We start from the raw sequence: 18,689 nt of genomic DNA, 5'->3' as shown, positions 1-18,689 counted from the left end.
TTCTCAAGTGATTGTGATGCAGAAAAGCCATATAGCAGTGTCCAGCAATTGTTTATCAACTATTGGCTGGAAGGACCAGAAATACCTATTCCATCTGACTCCAGTTAGATTAGCACCAGTCAAGTAAAAAGCTGAAAAGCCTCCAAAATAACTCAAATTACACTACCTTTTTGGTGTTTTAACAAATCTCACCACTGAAAAGCTCATCCCTTTAACTTCATTAAATCCTCCTCTTTTAGCTACAGCCTCATTTTCTTTGATTTGGTCCTTAGTGAGCCCTGGAAACAGATCATCTGTTAGAATAGGTGATTATAGCGGAAAATGGAAACGCAGTGTAACAAAAGAAAAACAAATCGCTCCTGTGCGGCCAGCCACGAAGCCCGAGTTGGGTCACCCTGGGTGGCAGCTGGATACAACAGACTCAGCAGGCACCCTGCCCAAGGTCCGCTCGGGTCTGCACCTCTCATCACATACTTAGCCCACTATTCCGTGCAGGATCCTCTTGTTCTCTGTGAACATGTTTCCTGGTGAGGAAAAGTCAAATGCTACCCAGAGATATTTTCAGGTGGCATTTCCTGCTGTGATTAAACAGAATTATGAAATCTCAATGTTTTCAATTCACTGGGCTTCTTCTGGACTTTGTGACTCTACCTGTGATAAGATTCTGGTCAAAGATATTCACTAATGTTTTCACTCCTCAATGGCATGGAGTTACTGATTCCCTAAGAATTATATTGCTATTTAGTCACAAAAACGTTAAAATCCTTTTCCTATCATGGTGGTTTTAAAACATGGCCCCTAATTCTTTGACAATCCTTTCATCATCTGGAAATGAGATTCTCCATATTGTGAATGTACTAAAATCCACTGAACTGTACACTTACACTAGTCAATTTAGGTTATATAATTTTTACCTTTTTTTTTTTTTTTTGAGACAGTCTTGCTCTGTCCGAGGCTGGAGGGCAGTGGCACAATCTCGGCTCACTGCAAGCTCCGCCTCTGGGTTCATGCCATTCTCCTGCCTCGGCCTCTCGAATAGCTGGGACTACAGGCGCCCACCACCACGCCTGGCAAATTTTTTGTATTTTTAGTAGAGACGGGGTTTCACCATCTTAGCCAGGATGGTCTCGATCTCCTGACCTCATGATCCGCCTGCCTTGGCCTCCCAAAGTGCTGAGATTACAGGCGTGAGCTACTGTGCCCAGCCACCTCAATTTTTTTTTCTAAGTGACATTCTCTATCTCCTTCCTTTGAATCTGGGCTCCATGCCTGCTTGACCTGTAGAATATGGCAGACACGATGCTGTGATTTCTGAGCCTAAGCCTTAAGAAACTGGCAGCTGCTTCCATTTCCCATCTTCTAGGATGCTTACGCTCTTGGCAACCAGCCACCATAACATGAGGAAGTATAAGCAATCCTTCCATAGGTCATCCAGGGATGAACTGAGGTCCTAGGGCCAGAACCCCAGCTGAGCTCCTAGCTGACAGCAAGCACCAACTTACCAGCCACATGAGTGAGCCATCTTAAAAGCAGATCCTCCAGCCCCCTGCAGATCCACCTCAACCAAAGCTGTGTGGAACGAAGACAAGCTACACCCTTGCCAAGCCCAGCCTCAATCGCAGACTCATGAGCAAAATAAATGCCTGGAGATGTTTAAACCATCACTAAATTCTATGATGGTTTGTTATGAGGCAAGAGGTAACAGGCGCTTCTATATAATCAAGAGTGGCTGGTCAAAAACAGCTTCAGAAAATTCTCTAACCTGGTACCCATATATCACAGTAGATTCTGGCAAGCATAATCTTGAGCACTGAAGATTTCATCCATACATGTTCTTCACAACTCAATTGAATCACAAACTTTCTAACGTGTTCACACCATATCATGTCACTCAAAACTATGCCACAGACTGAAAAAGAAGGCAACTGACTTTCTTGTTAAGAAATTTTAAAAGGAAAAAAGGAGTAAAAAGCAAGAAATCTACAGAGCATAAAATCTTGGAGGCATTCAAATAAAAATTATGGACAGCTGTCAATGTGCCTTCTTCGAAAAGATAACGTGCAGTGACATCTCCCCACTACCCTCCTACCCTGTCGAAGCGTCAGGGAGCCTGGGCTCCACTCCTCACCTCCAGCCTCTCCGGTGGGGGCTCATTCTGCAGGATCCTCAACGCTTTGGCAGCAGCATCGTGTTTCGCAGCCTGTCTTGTCTTTCCTTTCCCATTAAATTGCTGTCCTCCCACAGAAAGTTCCACTTGATAAAGTAAAGGTGGAACTGGAAATGGGTAAAAGTACCTAGAAATAAAAGGAGGTTAGGCAAATTACAGTCTCAAGTTGATAAGTCACCTATACACTCTCCGGCAAATGCAAGTATTTCCTTCATCACGATCCTACTCACATTAGTGTTTGATGCTAATCACTCTTCATCAATATATCCAGGGATTTCATAAAAGCTTAAACTGGATTAGAATTGCTACACAGTATAAGCAAAGAGTGTTTAGCAATCCAAACTTACATCTCGCAAAATACAATGGCTTATAAATTATGAGTTTACCATGCTAACCTGCACTGACAAAATCTAAAATGAATTAGGCTTTGGCTGAGACAAAAACTTGGCTTGCTCTGCCTTCCCAAACCTTAGCTTTAAATTTGCATGTCTCCAATAGGAGGCTGGGAATTTTAATGCACAAGTCTTTTAGAAAGGGCCCTCATTTCAAGAAATCCCAACAAGCTGTAGCCTACCTAGCAGAACCGAGTTTCTTATCCATTTCCCTAGCAGAACCCAGTTTCTTAACCATTTCATAGCTTATATTTTTAAAATGACTTTATCCCCCAACAGAGAGCAGGGAAATGAAGAATTCCATTTTGCTCATCATCTATCCACTAATGTCTTTTTTTTTTGAGACGGAGTTTCTCTCATTGCCCAGGCTGGAGTGCAGTGGCATGATCTCGGCTCACTGCAACCTCCGCCTCCTGGGTTCAAGCGATTCTCCTGCCTCAGCCTCCCAAGTAGCTGGGATTACAGGCCCCTGCCACCATGCCCAGCTAATTTTCATATTTTCAGTAGAGACAGGGTTTCACCATGTTGGCCAGGCTGGTCTCAAACTCCTGACCTCGTGATCCACCCACCTCGGCCTCCCAAAGAGCTGGGATTACAGGCATGAGCCACCGCACCTGGCCTCCACTAATGTCTTATTACCGCCAGCAGAAGATTTTTAATCCACGGCATTTTCAGGTTTCAATTAATACTTTACTGCACCAAAGCTATTTACAAAGCGCACAAGTTCAAAAGTCAAAAAGTACCCAATATTCAGGTAATCTACAAATGCTGGGAATCTTTATCTTACAGGAATCATGATGCTATGGGAATCACGTTTAAATATGATTCAGTTACACAAAGCAGTTACAAGGGTTATCTTTAGCCAGGCGGCTTGAGGGCACAAGCCACACTGCCAGCAAGAAATACGCTCAGGCCCTACCCAAGAGCAGTAGTTAAAGCAGCACAAAAGGGCGGGGCGCGGTGGCTCACGCCCGTAATCCCTGCACTTTGGGAGGCAGAGGCGGGCAGATCATGAGATCAGGAAATCGAGACCATCCTGGCTAACACGGTGAAACCCCGTCTCTACCAAAAATACAAAAAATTAGCCGGGCGTGGTGGCAGACGCCTGTAGTCCCAGCTACTTGGGTCACTGAGGCAGGAGAATAGCATGAACCCGGGAGGCGGAGCTTGCAGTGAGCAGAGATCGTGCCACTGCACTCCAGCCTGGGCGACAGAGCAAGACTCCATCTCAAAAAAAAAAAAAAAAGCACAAAGGGCCGGGTGGTGGCTCACGCCTTTAATCCTACCACTGTGGGAGGCCGAGGCAGGAGGACTCCTTGAGTCCAGGAGTTCAAGACCAGTCTGGGCAACATATTGAGCCCGTCTCAATGAATTAAAAAAAAAAAAAGAGGGGCGGCCAGGTGCGGTGGCTCACGCCTATAATCCCAGCACTTTGGGAGGCCAAGGTGGGCAGATCATCTGAGGTCTGGAGTTCAAGACCACCCCGGCCAACACGGCAAAACCCTGCCTCTACTAAAAAATACAAAAAAAAATCAGCCAGGCGTGGTGGCAGGCGCCTGTAATCCCAGCTACTCAGGAGGCTGAGACAGGGAGAATCACTTGAACCCAGGAGGCAGAGGATACAGTGAGCCGAGATTGCGCCACTGCACTCCAGCCTGGGTGACAGAGCAAGACTCTGTCTCAAAAAAAGAAGAGAAAAAAGAAAAAAAGAAAAGGCAGGGGAGGGGCACAAAGGCACAAGAGCAATTAAGACAAACTTCAACACTTGGCAGGCCCAAACCAAATCATTACTCCCTCCACAATCTAGAGGTACTAGTTTATGTAAAAGATCAGACACATTTTCTCCTGTATTTTACAAAAAAAAAAAAAAAAAACCTCACACATACCTCGGGGGATAAGCACCTCCTCTCATGTTGTAGTTATAGGTGGACTGCATCCGAGAGTAAGGGTCAACAGGCTTATACATTGGTTTTTTTCCAAGTTTCATGCACAGTGCATTTAGTTCTACAGTAGGGGTTATGCTTTCTGCAAGAAAGAATCGACAAAGAACTGTTTTTTTCTGATATGAGAATGATATTCACTAAAATAAAATGTAATAGCATGCTTTCTGCTAATTGGATTCATCATACTTCACATAAAAGGACCTGGGTGGCCCACTGCTAGGCATCAGACAAGGAAATCCAAGAATATGCTGTGATTTCTTGATATTTATACACAGTCGACAGCACAAAATCTACTCTGAAGGCTACCAGAGGAGCCACAATTTAACCCAAGATATTATCAGTGAAAGCTATATGGTACAGCTGTCAGAAATAAGTTCCAAAACACATCAAATTTCACGATTAAAAAATCCCATGTAAATGTCCAAATTGTTTTACTGTTTGAGAATACTTAATATAACCTTGGTTGTACTGATTTACAGGATTATTGGCTTGCACTCAGAAGTATGTCTGTACACAGTATTGAACAATGCATTTATTACATTACTAACTGGATGCAAAGCACTGTGCTAAACTTAAGAAACACAATTCCTGGCCGGGTGTGGTGGCTCACGCCTGTAATCCCAGCACTTTGGGAGGCCGAGGCAGGCGGATCACGAGGTCAGGGTATCAAGACCATCCTGGCTAATATGGTGAAACCCTATCTCTACTAAAAAATACAAAAAATTAGCCAGGCGTGGTGGCGGGTGCCTGTAGTCCTAGCTACTGCTACTCAGGAGGCTGAGGCAGAAGAATGGCGTGAACCCGGGAGGCAGACCTTGCAGTGAGGGTGGCTCACGCCTGTAATCCCAGCACTTTGGAAGGCCGAGGCGGGTGGATCACCTGAGGTCAGGAGTTCGAGACCAGCCTGGCTAACATGGTGAAACCCCGTTTCTACTAAAAATACAAAAAATTAGCCAGGCATGGTGGCGCATGCCTGTAATCCCAGCTACCCAGGAGGCTGAGGCAGGAGAATTGCCTGAACCCAGGAAGCGGAGGTTGCAGTGAGTCGAGATTGCGTCACTGCACTCCAGATGAGGCAACAAGAGCAAAACTCTGTCTAAATAAAAAGAAGAAACACAATTCCTGCCCCAGAGGAGTTCAAACAACACAAAGCACACTCAAAGAGCTACAACACAACATGATGTGCAACTTAAAGGTGAAAAATCAGTGAGGAGGCAGCAACCCAATTGTCTTTGCAGAAGTCACACAAGGCCCACAAAATATTCAGATATTTCCATTCTTGACGTTTCTAATGAATTTGACCTGTGGTAATACTTGCTACGAAAATGAGTTCCATTTTCATACACAGCAAGTTATCTCAAAATTATCAACTTCAGAAAATACATGCTACTCATTTTCCAATTTTTTTTCCTTTCAGTTCATCCAATCCATAAACCTTTAAAAACCATAAAAAAAAGAAAACCAGCCTGGAAAGATTAGTGTCAGTGCACAATCATATTTAAAAACAACACTTTCATATCAAAAACAGAACACTAGAAATGGCAAAATCTAAATGCACATAAAAATCCACTTTAAAATGCCTCTTTAGGATGTATATAGGAAGAAATAAAAAAGACCTGATTCTGTACTATAATTGGTTCAACTAAATTTAATGTATAAATCAAATCTATAAGAATATCTTTGGGGTTTGCACAGAGGGCCACATGAATTACAGATCTCTCTCTTCCTTGCATTAGAATTATATTTTTTACAAAATTCATATAATTGCATTTTAAGTACAGTCTGAATCATTTTAAGAGCAGCTCTGATCCACAGAATTTGTCTGCAGTAGAGAATAAACATGAAGAAAGTACACTGCAAAGAAATCAAAAGTAACAAGAAAGATGTGACTGGTAACTTTCCAGATTGCTTCCTACATACGAGGACCTGGGATGACTTCATGAATGTGAGGGGGTCTCTGCTAAAACAGCCATTAATGACACAGCCTCCAGGTCACGGATCCCCAACCCTTCACCAGCCACGCCTTCTTGATTAGTATGCTCCCTGAATGGGTTCCTTGTCTGAGGAGATACTACCTGCTGGCTTGTATTTAAGTAATATTTACATTTTTCTCATTCTTTTTAATAACTAAGAGACATACAACTGACAATAAGCACTTCTGACCAACAAAATTACAATCAATATTACCACAATGACTTGATGTGACTCTAAATAAAACTTATATTCTTGCTAATCTATACACTCTTATCAAAAATATATTTTCATTAAACTTTTCGGAAATCTTTGAAATTATCTGGTCACCCGCCATCCTTCCTATGACCGCCTTTCCAGATTGTCAGGTGTTGAAGCATCATAGATTGGAAACCACTGCTTTACAATGAGGTTAAGGAGTCCCAAAAAATAAGCATTTGTCACTGGTAGTGTAGAATCTGTGCTTTCAAAATCAACAAGTTTGTTAAGAAACCATTCATATACATACTAAATGGTACCTCCAGACACACTTTTGAAAGGTACCTGTTTGGCCCATGCATAAGACCTGGATTCCTTCCTTTGCTACCAAAAGGGCAGACTATGGGCTTAGGAAATTTTGTACCCTCCAAAGCTTTAGCAGCAGCTGTGTGTTTGACCTTTTTAATACCAGTTCACTCAGCTCCCCAGTGCTGATCTCCAAGTCAGCAGTACTGTAAATTCCTAGAAATGGAAAGTGTGAGCTCTCAAATTCATGAAACCTGACATTGACTGTAATATGTCACTTGAACTTTGAACACTTTCTATGATCATGGTTTAAGAAGCCTGGTCTTATCTTGATAATTCATCCTGTAATCCCCTTCTTATCCTTTTTTGTTTTTTATAAACAACAAAAAAAAAAGAGATTGTGTGTATGCACTGAAATTCCTTTTTTTTTTTTTTTTTTTTTTAGAGACACAGTCTCACTCTCTCCCCAGGTTAGAGTGCAGTAGTGTGAACTTGGCTCAATGCAACCTCACCTCCTGGGTTCAAGAAATTCTCCTGCCTCAGTCTCCCGAGTAGCTGGGATTACAGGCACCTGCCACCATGCCTGGCTAATTTTTGTACTTTTAGTAGAAACAGGGTTTCACCATGTTGGCCAGGCTGGTCTCAAACTCCTGACCTCAAGTGATCCACCTGCCTCAGTCTCCCAAAGTGCTGGGATTACAGGCATGACCCACCATGTCCAGCCTCAAAATTCTCTTCCAATTACTTCTCACGAAAGATATTTTTCAAACTTGATTTAAACACACAGTAGTACTTCACACAAATTAAGACAATGTTTGGTTTGATGCTGCAATGTATTTGTGGGCTCTTGTTTGAAAACATAACCACATAACCACCCTTTTTCTCAGTTTTTGAGATGGGGTCTTGCTCTGCTGTCCAGGCTGGAGCTCAAGTGGCACAATCATAGCTCACTGCAGCCTCCTGGGTTGAAACAATCCTCCCACCTCAACCTCCTGAGTAGCTGGGACTACAGGCACACACCACCATACTTGGCTAATTTTTTTTTTTTTTTTTTTGAGACAGTCTTGCTCTGTTGCCAGGCTGGAGTGTAGTGGCATGATCTCAGCTCACTGCAACCTCTGAGGCCTCCCAGGTTCAAGCGATTCTCCTGCCTCAGCCTCCTGAGTAGCTGGGACTACAGGCATGCGCCACCACGCCCAGCTAATTTTTGAACTTTTAGTAGGGATGGGGCTTCACCATGTTGGCCAGGATGGTCTCGGTCTCTTGACCTTGTGATCTGCCCCTCTCAGACTCTCAAAGTGCTGGGATTACAAGCGTGAGCCACCGCGCCCGGCCCATACCTGGCTAATTTTTTAATTTTTGCAGAGGCAGGGTCTCACTATGTTGCCTAGGCTGGTCTTAAACTCCTGGGCTCCAGTGATCCTCTCACCTCAGCCTTCCAAACTGATAGGATTTAAGGCATGAGCGTTTGTATTTTTATTAAGTTCCCAAAGTTATTCTGATGCACCCCAAAGATTTGAGATTCACTACTTCAGAATTTAACAGATCAATTGAAGCAGCCGGGTGTGGTGGCTCACAACTGTAATCCCAGCACTTTGGGAGGCCGAGGCGGGCAGATCACCTGAGGTCAGGAGTTCAAGACCCTGCCTCTACTAAAAATACAAAAATTAGCCAGGCGTGGTAGCACGTGTCTGTAATCCCAGCTACTCAGGAGGCTGAGGCAAGAGAATCACTTGAACCTGGGAGGTGGAGGTTGCAGTGAGCCAAGAACACGCTACGGCACTCCAGCCTGGGTGATGACAGAGACTCCATCTCAAAAAAAAATTAACTGAAGCTTTTACTTTTCTGATGTTATCACTGAATATCACTTTATCTCACTTACAAATAACTTACAAGAGAAACCTGGATTTCAGTATGTCTAGGGTCATTTAAATTTGGTGCCGTAGGGGGTGAGGCAACTTGCCTTCATAGCTGATTTTTCTTGTAGGTCTTACTCTTAGGATTCCCTCAGTGCACAGCTTCCACTAAAGGAAAAAAACAAAGAATCCTTTATTGGCCAGGTGCAGTGGCTCATGCCTGTAATCCTAGCACTTTGGGAGGCCAAGGCAGGCAGATCACTTGAGGTCATGAGTTCGAGACCAGCCTGGCCTACATGGTGAAACCCCATCTCTACTAAAAATGCAAAAATTAGCCAGGCGTGGTGGCATGTGCCTGTAATTCTGGCTACTTGGGTAGCTGAGGCAGGAGAATCACTTGAACCCAGGAGGCAGAGGTTGCAGTGAGCCAAGATTGCACCACTGCACTCCAGTATGGGCAACAGAGACCCCATCTCAAAATTTAAAAAAGCCGAGCACAGTGGCTCATGCCTGTAATCCCAGCAGATCGCGCCACTGCACTCCAGCCTGGGCCACAGAACGAGACTCCATCTCAAAAATAAATAAATAAATAAATAAAAGAATCCTTTACCCCCCTTGACACTTCACACATCAGGATATCAGGGGTCTCCTTTATTATATGTTCTGCAGTCCACCGGGCTACTCATTTAAGTACAAACAACAGTATGAACTCAAAACCCTGGCAGGCAGGAAAGTCAAATGGCAGAAGCCTGCAATGCAGTACAATCCCTGGGTCATCTTGGTGATTGTCTCATGGATAAATGCTGAAGGGGAAAATGCTAAAAAAAAAAAAAGACACACAAAGTTATTCTCATAACTGTCTTGCCTTTCTCTAGGACTTTCCCCATCCGGCGCTACCTGCCACTCTGCTGCATTCTGTTGGTAGCAAGGTTAGAATCTTGGTTTTGATAGAACTAAAAGTACACCACATCTCTTGATTTTTCAAATAATCTAAATCACCCAAGAGAGAACAACTTCTCCTCTTTGAACAACTTGCGGGTAAAAAGAAAATACACGGTTAGAGACGAACACACAGCCAAACTACCTAAATTATTAAAAGTTCAAGTGAGAAAGTGCATTAGCCAAAATATAATAAAAAGTTAATAAAGGGAATCCCAAAGTTAAGGTCTGCAAAAAAAATCCTGTAGAGGAAATACAACAGTTATAGAAAAATGACTGACTTCTATTTTTATTTTAATTAATTATTTTTTGATAAAGGGTCTCACTCTGTCACCCAGGCTGGAATGCAGTGGTGCCATCTCAGCTCATTACAGCCCCCGCCTCCCAGGTTCAGGTGATTCTCCTGCCTCAGCCTCCTGAGTAGCTGGGACTACAGGTGTGCATCACCACATCCAGCTAATTTTTGTATTTCTTGGTTGATACGGGGTTTCACCATGTTGGCCAGTCTGGTCTAAAACTCCTGACCTCAGGTGATCTGTCGGCCTTGGCCTTCCAAAGTGCTGTGAATACAGGCATGAGCCACAGCTCCCAGGCCCTAATTGCCTAAATGTGTCTATAAAGACACATTTCAAATAGAATTATGCTTTAAAACAACATTTTTAAGCTAGTTTTGTGTGAGTGGGAAATATTGTTTTTCTTAAATGCTTAATTAAATGCTTAATCCTGCCTCAGCTACCCAAGTAGCCAGAATTACAGCTGCCATTTCTCAAGCATTTACTAGGTACCAGGCATTGTGCTCCACACGTTAACATATATGCTCTCATTTAATTCTCACAATAAACCTATTTGGTGGGTATTATCCCTGTTTTACAGATGAGGAAACAACAACAAAAAAGTAGTAACTTGCACAAGATCACACAGCTAGTAACATGCTGAGATTCAAACCCAGGATGTGTGTGACTTCAAAGGCAACTGAACCGTGTTATGCTACGGTGACTATTCATGTTTGTGCCTGATGTTACTTTCAGTCAAATGAAAAGAAACACTCGATTTATTCAAGGCTTGAGGTTTGCATGCAAAGGAAAATGAGGCATAATGAGATAAATAACTCATCCTTAATTATATTATCTTTGCTGCAAGGTTAGGATCAGAAACAGACAGCGTCGATTCCTTATCTCTCATACTGTATCATCTTACACTACAGCTGCAAAAGACAACTCCATATCTCCATGTCCTTAGATGGTTGGGAAAAGAGGTAACTCCAGATATGCAAGAATTAAGTTCCAGAATGTGCTGTTAATACAGATAACAAACAAGTTTCAAAGACTGAATTATTTTTTTCCTTTCTTCCACGTTCTAAAAAGACTGAATTCTTGAATAATGATTAGCAAATTTTAAAATTATAGTCAGACTTTCATTCTCTAAGATAAGGGGAATGACAAGGATAACTGAAACCAGAGACAATATAAAATATTCACTTTGAGGCTACATGGTGAAACCCCGTCTCTACTAAAATGCAAAATTAGGCAGGCAATTGCATCTTCAAACCTTTTGCCCGGATTGCTAACAAGTGAAAAGACTGTTTTCCCATCACCTCTTCTCCCTGCCCCTAAGGTCCTTGTGCAAACAAGCTGGAGAGGAGCCAGAAGTAAGCTATAGACAAGAGGCAGCCCAGAGCTGGAAAACTTACGGGCAATCAATCACAGGTGCTTGAGAATTGTCTCTGTTCAGAATCCCAAACAACCATACACTATTTGGAGTTTTAAAAGCAAAATATGGCCAGGCGGGGTGGCTAACACCTGTAATCCCAGCATTTTGGGAGGCCAAGGCAGGCAGATTGTTTGAGCCCAGCAACTCAAAACAAGCCTGGGCAACATAGTGAGACTTCATCTCCACAAAGAATTAAAAAAAAAACTAGCTGGGCGTGGTGGCATGCATCTGAGGTCCCAGCTACTCAGGAGGCCAAGGTGGGAGGATTGTTTAAGCCTGGGAGGTCGAGGCTGCAGTGAGACATGATAGCAGCACTCACTCCAGCCTAGGCGGCAAAGAAAGACTCTAAAAAAACTAAAACCCAAATATTCCAAAAAGCAGCATATATTTTCTTTGACCCATTGGCAAGGATGAAAAAAGAAGCAACTTCAAAAATCTATAATCTTGTCTAAGTATAGTTTTTGTTTAAGACAACCTCATCAGTTTGAAAATATGTATTTTGAATCACAGCACCACTTTCAAGAGTAGAAAAAAATAGAAAACATTCCAGGTAGGTTATAAATGCACAGGTAGTATGGACAATATTTACCTTACAGTGAGCTGGACCTTGCTCACACAAAAGCTTATACTCAAGCTGGATCTTGCTGAAACAAACTAACTCATTCACAAGACACAACTGGGATTTTTCTCTATGGGGTTCGCCACATGAGAAGAAGTGAAAAATAACATTAAGACCACTGAAGTCAACTAGCAGTATATAAGACTACTATTCTCCTAGGGATATGAAAATAGAGGAAAAACAAATGGAAGGCCTACAAATGTAGGCAGCCATGATACAAAACTGCAAATCATTCCAGGAGTACACTCCCAGAGAAGACGCAACTGGGGTCTTTTCTGAACCAGTTGAAGCCAGGTAATCTAGGAGAGGGTGTGTCTTCAAAAGAGCGTGAAGTCAGGGGAGTAACTAACCCATGGCAGGCGGGCAAGATTTAAAATCAGATGAAGCACTACTATTAAAACCAACTGGAATACAAGGTCTTCTGAGCAGAGACACTAGTTACTGAAACAGCTGCCAGCTGTACCCTGCCCATTATTTCGCTAAACTCAACATGCCACTACCATCTCTCAAACAACAGTTGTCATCTTCCATACAGTCTCATTCCTGGGCATCCTCTAGTCTTTTCTCCAAAGGCTGCCATCCTCAGACCTTATCTATTTCTAATAATTATATAAGTAAAATAAAATGATGTTGGTGGGCAGGAGTTTTACAAAGTCAATGGGATTTAGACACCAGAATTCATTAGAAGAAAAAGCAATAAATCCCAGAGGACGGAAACAGTCTGTGCCTTTTCCTTTTAAGAGAGTCTCACATGGCAAATATGGGGAAAACAACATCCCTCTAGCACTATGAAAAATCAAGAATGCTATCTGATGAACCAGTCCAAGGAATTGTGGGGGTGGCATGGAAGATGCCACGCAGCTGAGTGGGAGAAGCAAACACTCTAAGAACAGATTTATAGGCCATAGTGGCTCACGCCTGTAATCCCAGCACTTTGGGAGGCCGAGGCAGGAGGATCACGAGGTCAGAAGATCGAAACCATCCTGACTAACAAGGTGAAACCCCATCTCTACTAAAAATACCAAAAAAATTAGCCGGGTGTGGTGGTGGGCGCCTGTAGTCCCAGCTACTCGGGAGACTGAGGCAGGAGAATGGCATGAACCCGGGAGGCGGAGCTTACAGTGAGCCGAGATTGTGCCACTGCACTCCAGCCTGGGCGACGGAGTGAGACTCCATCTCAAAAAAAAAAAAAAGAACAGATTTATAAACTAAAGGAAATGAGAAGACAAAGGAGGAAATTGAAAGGAAACAGGCACAAGGAAGGGGATGAAAAGACTTTGTTACAAGGTGACTTTGGTATAGAAATACCCACACTAGGCTGGGTGTGGTGGCTCACGCCTGTAATCCCAGCACTTTGGGAGGCCAAGGCAGGCAGATCACGAGGTCAAGAGATCGAGACCATCCTGGCCAACATGGTGAAACCCCGTCTCTACTAAAAATACAAAAATTAGCCGGGCATGGTGGCGTGTGCCTATAGTCCCAGCTACTCGGGAGGCTGAGGCAGGAGAATCGCTTGAACCCGGGAGGAGGAAGTTGCAGTGAGCCAAGATCGTGCCACCACACTCTAGCCTGCCAACATGGCGAGACTCCATCTCAAAAAATATATATATATATATCGACACTGACACATTTATTTCACTGGTCTTGCCATGTTGCAGGGAGGGTGTTGGGAAGCAGAATACTGTTTTTATTTATTATTCCCACTCCCTTTTTTTTTTTTTAGTCAGACCCTGTCTCCTATTCATAAGAATACTGGTTTTAGGTTTTCTTTCTTTAGCCTTAGTTTCTTGTCTATAATATTTTTAGCTATTTTTCAAGTGTTTTAAATCTTTTTTTTTTTTTTTTTTTTTTGAGATGGAATCTCGCTCTGTTGCCCAGACTGGAGTGCAGTGACATGATCTCGGCTCGCTGCAGCCTCTGCCTCCCAGGTTGAAGCGATTTTCCTGCCTCACCCTCCCAAGTAGCTGGGAATATAGGCACACACTGCTACACCTGGCTAATTTTTGTATTTTTAATAGAGACAGGGTTTCACCATGTTGGCCAGGCTGGTCTCAAACTCCAGACCTCAGGTGATCCACCTGCCCTGGCCTCCCAAGTGCTGGGATTATGGGCATGAGCCACTGTGTCTGGCAAAGTACCTTTAGTTCATTTTCCTAATAATCAGATTTGAACGCTTCTATACTTTTTGTTTTGAGTCAGTCTCAGTCTGTTGCCCAGGCTGCAGTAAGATAGCACGATCACAGTTCACTGCAGCCTCAAACTTCTGGGCTCAAGCAATCCTCCTGCCTCAGTCTCCCAAGTAGCTGGGACTACAGGTGCACACCATCAAGCCCAGCTAATTTTTAAATTGGCCTCCCAGCCTGGCACAATGACTCACACCTGTAATTCCAGCAATTTGGGAGGCCAAGGCAAGCTGATCACTTGAGGTCAGGAATTGGAGACGAGCCTAGGCAACACAGTGAAACCCCATCTCTACTAAAAATACATAACAGCCGAGTGTAGTGGCAGGCACCTGTAATCCCAGCTACTCGGGAGGCTGAGGCAGGAGAATCGCTTGAACCCAGGAGCCAGAGGTTGCAGTGAGCCGAGATCACGCCATTGCACTCAAGCCTAAGCAACAAAGTGAGACTCTGTCTCATAAATAAATAAATAGGCATCCCAAAACACTGAAATTACAGGTATGAACCACCCTGGCCAGCCAAGAAGGAAACTTTTTTTTTTTTTTTTTGAAACGGGGTCTCGCTCTGTCTCCTAGGCTGGATGGAATACAGTGGTATAATTACAGCTCATGGCAGCCTCGACCTCCTGGACTCAAGTTACCCTCCTGCCTCAGCCTCTGGAGTAGCTGGAACCACAGCTCAGCCAATTTTTGTATTTTTTTTGTATAGATGGGATTTACCATGTTGCCCAGGCTGGTCTCCAACTCCTGGGCTCAAGCAATCTCCCTACTCGGCCTCCCAAAGTACTGGGATTACAGGTGTGAACCACCATGCCTGGCCATGACACAGAAAATTTGAACAAGAAAATAAATTTGGGCATTGTAGCTCACACCTATAATCCAGCTATTCAGGAGGCTGAGGCAGGAGGATCCACTTGAGCCCAGGAGGCTGATGCTGCAGTGAACCATAATCACACTACTGTACTCCAGCCTAGGCAATAGAGTAGAGACCCTGTGAAACAAATGAGAGAAAAGAAAGAAGAGAAAAAAACTCTGCTTCTTTATTCCATTTCTAATTGATCCTCATGATTTCTAAACTACTTCTGGAACCTTCCAGACTTAAACTTACTTGTTCAAAACAAAAATAAAAATAAATGTCAATGTACTTTTTTGCTTTCTAGTAAATCTGGCTGCCCCCTTGCTTGGGATAAAATCTTACGGACATTCAAAAAGAAGGCTTATGCAGATATAAGAGCTCTTCGTCAGTTGTGGGAAATTTATTTATTTTTTATTTATTTTTGAGACGGAGTCTTGCCCTGTTGCCCAGGCTGGAGTGCAATGCCATGATCTCGGCTCACTACAACCTCTGCCTCCTGGGTTCAAGCGATTCTTCTGCATCAGCCTCCCGAATAGCTGGGACTACAGGCGTGCACCACCATGCTCGGCTATTTTTTGTATTTTTAGTAGAGACAGAGTCTCACCATATTGGCCAGGCTGGTCTCGAACTCATGACCTCGTGATCTGCCTGTCTTGGCCTCCCAAAGTGCTGGGATTACAGGCGTGAGCCACTGCGCCCAGCCTATTTTTTCTTTTTTTGAGACAGAGTCTCCCTCTGTTGCCCAGGCTGGAGTGAAGCGGCACAGTCTCAGCTCACTGCAACCTCCACCTCCCAGGTTCAAGCAATTCTCCTGCCTCAGTCTCCTGAGTAGCTGTTATGGGCGTGCATCACCAAGCCCAGCTAGTTTGTGTATTTTTTGTAGAGGCAGGGTTTCACCATGTTGGCCAGGCTGGTCTCGAACTCCTGACCTCTGCCGATCCACCTGCCTCAACCTCCCGAAGTGCTGGGATTACAGGCGTGAGCCAAGGCACTTGGCTTGTTCTGGGAAATAATTTTAAATGCAGAATTATCCCATACAACGATGAATATCCAAGGTGGTATTTACTGCTCAATTCTTTCTGCCAGCCACCACTCTTTAACAGATGAGGCTTTATAGTGCGAGTAGTTTTCAGCTTTCAATTCTCTTTCTCACAACTTACAATGGTCTGTCAACTGAGGCCCCTGTCAACCCCCTACACAACTAGTGTTCTATATCTGGGATAAAGAAGTGTGGGTGGTGATACTTTCTTTTGCTTTTTGAAGGTAAATGTGAGAGCTCCCTAAATCTGCAACCTATCAGATCAGAAAACAGGGTAAGAAAACATTTGAAATAGAAGACACTTGGATTCATATGCTTACCTGCAGCTGCACTGGTGGATGTAATAGATGCAGAGGGTAAAGCAGAGTTTTGAATGGGTCTACCTGCATTTTCAGAGGGCAGAGAGCTAGTAGTAGAAGGAATACTCATCAAAGGCTGTGAGAGAAGAGACTGGTTCTTGTTCAGTATTTGGCTCCCTGAGAGAGCAGCAGATGGGTTCTGAACTTGCACTTGAACTTGAGACATGGTCACTTTCAACAAAAGTGAACAAATGCAGGTAAACAGCTTTCAGTGCAGGTTAATTCAGTGCTATGAAGTCTAAAGTTCTACCTAAAAGTTGTAAGGGAAAGAAAATAAAAAGGTAAATTATAGAGGAGATATGTAATTGCCAATATTCAGTCAAAATGGTGTCACCTACTGAGTTATGAAAATAGCCCCATTTAGCATGTAGCTATGTTGATTTATTCAAAATATGTTTCTCCTTGGTATACAGTAAGTTTCTTGGCCTTGTGACTTTCCCACAGTGTTTTTTAAATGATTTACAATACCCGTGTGCTCTGCATATTTACTATACAAAGAGAATAAGTAGGGTATAATATTTATTGGTGAATATTAAGAATTGCAAACTATAGCTTACATTCAAAAATGCAAATTTAAAAGTATGGAGAGGTTTCTATAGTAATTGGGGCATAGTAAGGTTTCTTACTGGTCTCAAAATTACAAGAAACAAAGCAAACTAGGTTTATAATACCAGGAACAGGTGAACGTGAAGACTGCTTCCTCTTAAGGACCAAGGCTCAGACTGACAACCTTAGGGCTTTAAGTTGACGGAAGGAAGGAAGGTAGGATACTTCTGCTATTTCTTTTTCCCTATGGTGATGAGAGATGTATTGTTTTCCTAAAAGGCTTGTTTAAGGTCTCATTGAATTACAGACCCCAAACAAGAAAACTATCACACCCCTACCCAGGCTCACAGATCCTGAGAAGTGATGTGAGTAACAAAGACCATACCAGAGAATTTATACTATTAAAAGCAAAAGTGGAGATGAAGAAGACAGGAACGGATTTTAGACTGGCAATTTTACTGGTGTGATGGTGGAGTGGGGAGCACTGGAGCTTGTTTACTTCATATTGTAAATTAAGAGAATAATGAAGGCATTACTTCTAAATACATTAAATTTCTTTGTGAGACAAAAATATGGACAGTTGTGCTCATTTTCATGGCCATCCTTTAAAAGCTGAAAATGTAATAAGTCAAAGTACTTAAAAATAACCAGTGGCAACAAAGAACAGAAATGACAGGTCTCTCAGGAAATAGCCAACCAATGCAAAAACCAGCAAACCAACTAATTAGAAGTTCTATTATAAACAAACAGTTAAATTTTTTTTAAGTATTAAAATGATTTTTAAAGCTGGTCCTCAAGAAAGAGATGAATGACCAGAGCAATTAAGCTACTTGACGAGTCCTAACACATTCTCTCTTACTGAGAGCAAAAAGGACTGCAAAACTCAAAAGAAACTCAGCCGAAATGTGACTCTGGATAGCAGAGGCATAAGTATTACCTTATTCAACAAAATTCCCCAAGAGTGCAGTTGTTCCTTTTTACTTTCAGAATCAGAACAAAATAACAGAGGAGTTCCATTGAAGATCTACATAATGGTCTTAGAAGACAAGTCACCAGTGTCAAGAAACAAGTCCAGAACCATTCAGAAGTCAGCTATGACCTCGTTTCATTGGGTTTTTTTTCCGTCAGCTGCTAAAACAGAAACACTTTTTTCCTCCTCTCTTCCCCTCTCTTCATTTACTCACTCACTCCTTCTCCTTTTCCTGCTTTTTGTAAACTATCTTGAGAGCACTTTTTACAACAAAAAAGTCACTTGTAGTGTATGTACGATTTCACAACACCAACCACAGGTCTCAAGGTCAAAAAATGAGCTAGGAGTAAAGTATCTGCTCCAGAATCTACTCCCATCCCAGGAAGAGCAACCCAACTGTGTCCTAAGTGGCTCTTAGAGTTTGAGACTCTGAATGAATGCCTAAATTTAGAAAGGGTGTGGACCAAGGGATTTCTGGTTAATGTTCTCTAAAGCAGGCTGACTGCCAGGATTTCAAGTCAGTCATAAATTTTTAATTTTTTTTTTACCCCAAGACAGAGCTCTGTCGCCCAGGCTGGAGTGCAGTGGTACAAACTTAGCTCACTGTAACCTCTGCCTCCTGGGTTCAAGCAATTCTCC

The 18,689-nt window shown here is 42.9% G+C and overlaps 1 protein-coding gene across 10 annotated transcripts in view; it reads right to left on the bottom strand.

Moving 5' to 3' along the window:
• The window catches only part of STAU1 (staufen double-stranded RNA binding protein 1), a 78,533-nt gene that overhangs the window by 37,247 nt on the left and 22,597 nt on the right, over positions 1-18,689 (bottom strand). For 5 of the 10 annotated variants that reach the window (XM_030826406.1, XM_030826405.1, XM_004090085.2 and 2 more), the window contains 2 exons: positions 4,446-4,584; positions 2,129-2,294 (listed from right to left, as the gene is read on the bottom strand). In XM_030826406.1, coding sequence (XP_030682266.1) covers positions 2,129-2,294; positions 4,446-4,546 — 267 coding nt within the window. In that variant the 5' untranslated portion in view covers positions 4,547-4,584. Of the gene's footprint in view, positions 1-2,128; positions 2,295-4,445; positions 4,585-16,495; positions 16,785-18,689 lie in introns of those variants that run through there. The other 5 variants (XM_030826401.1, XM_003252913.3, XM_030826402.1 and 2 more) reach the window with 2 other exon arrangements.

This window comes from Nomascus leucogenys, chromosome 13 (genome assembly GCF_006542625.1).
Source record: "Nomascus leucogenys isolate Asia chromosome 13, Asia_NLE_v1, whole genome shotgun sequence".
NCBI classification, from domain to species: Eukaryota; Metazoa; Chordata; class Mammalia; order Primates; family Hylobatidae; genus Nomascus; species Nomascus leucogenys.
This window is presented reverse-complemented; position numbering and strand designations above follow the sequence as displayed.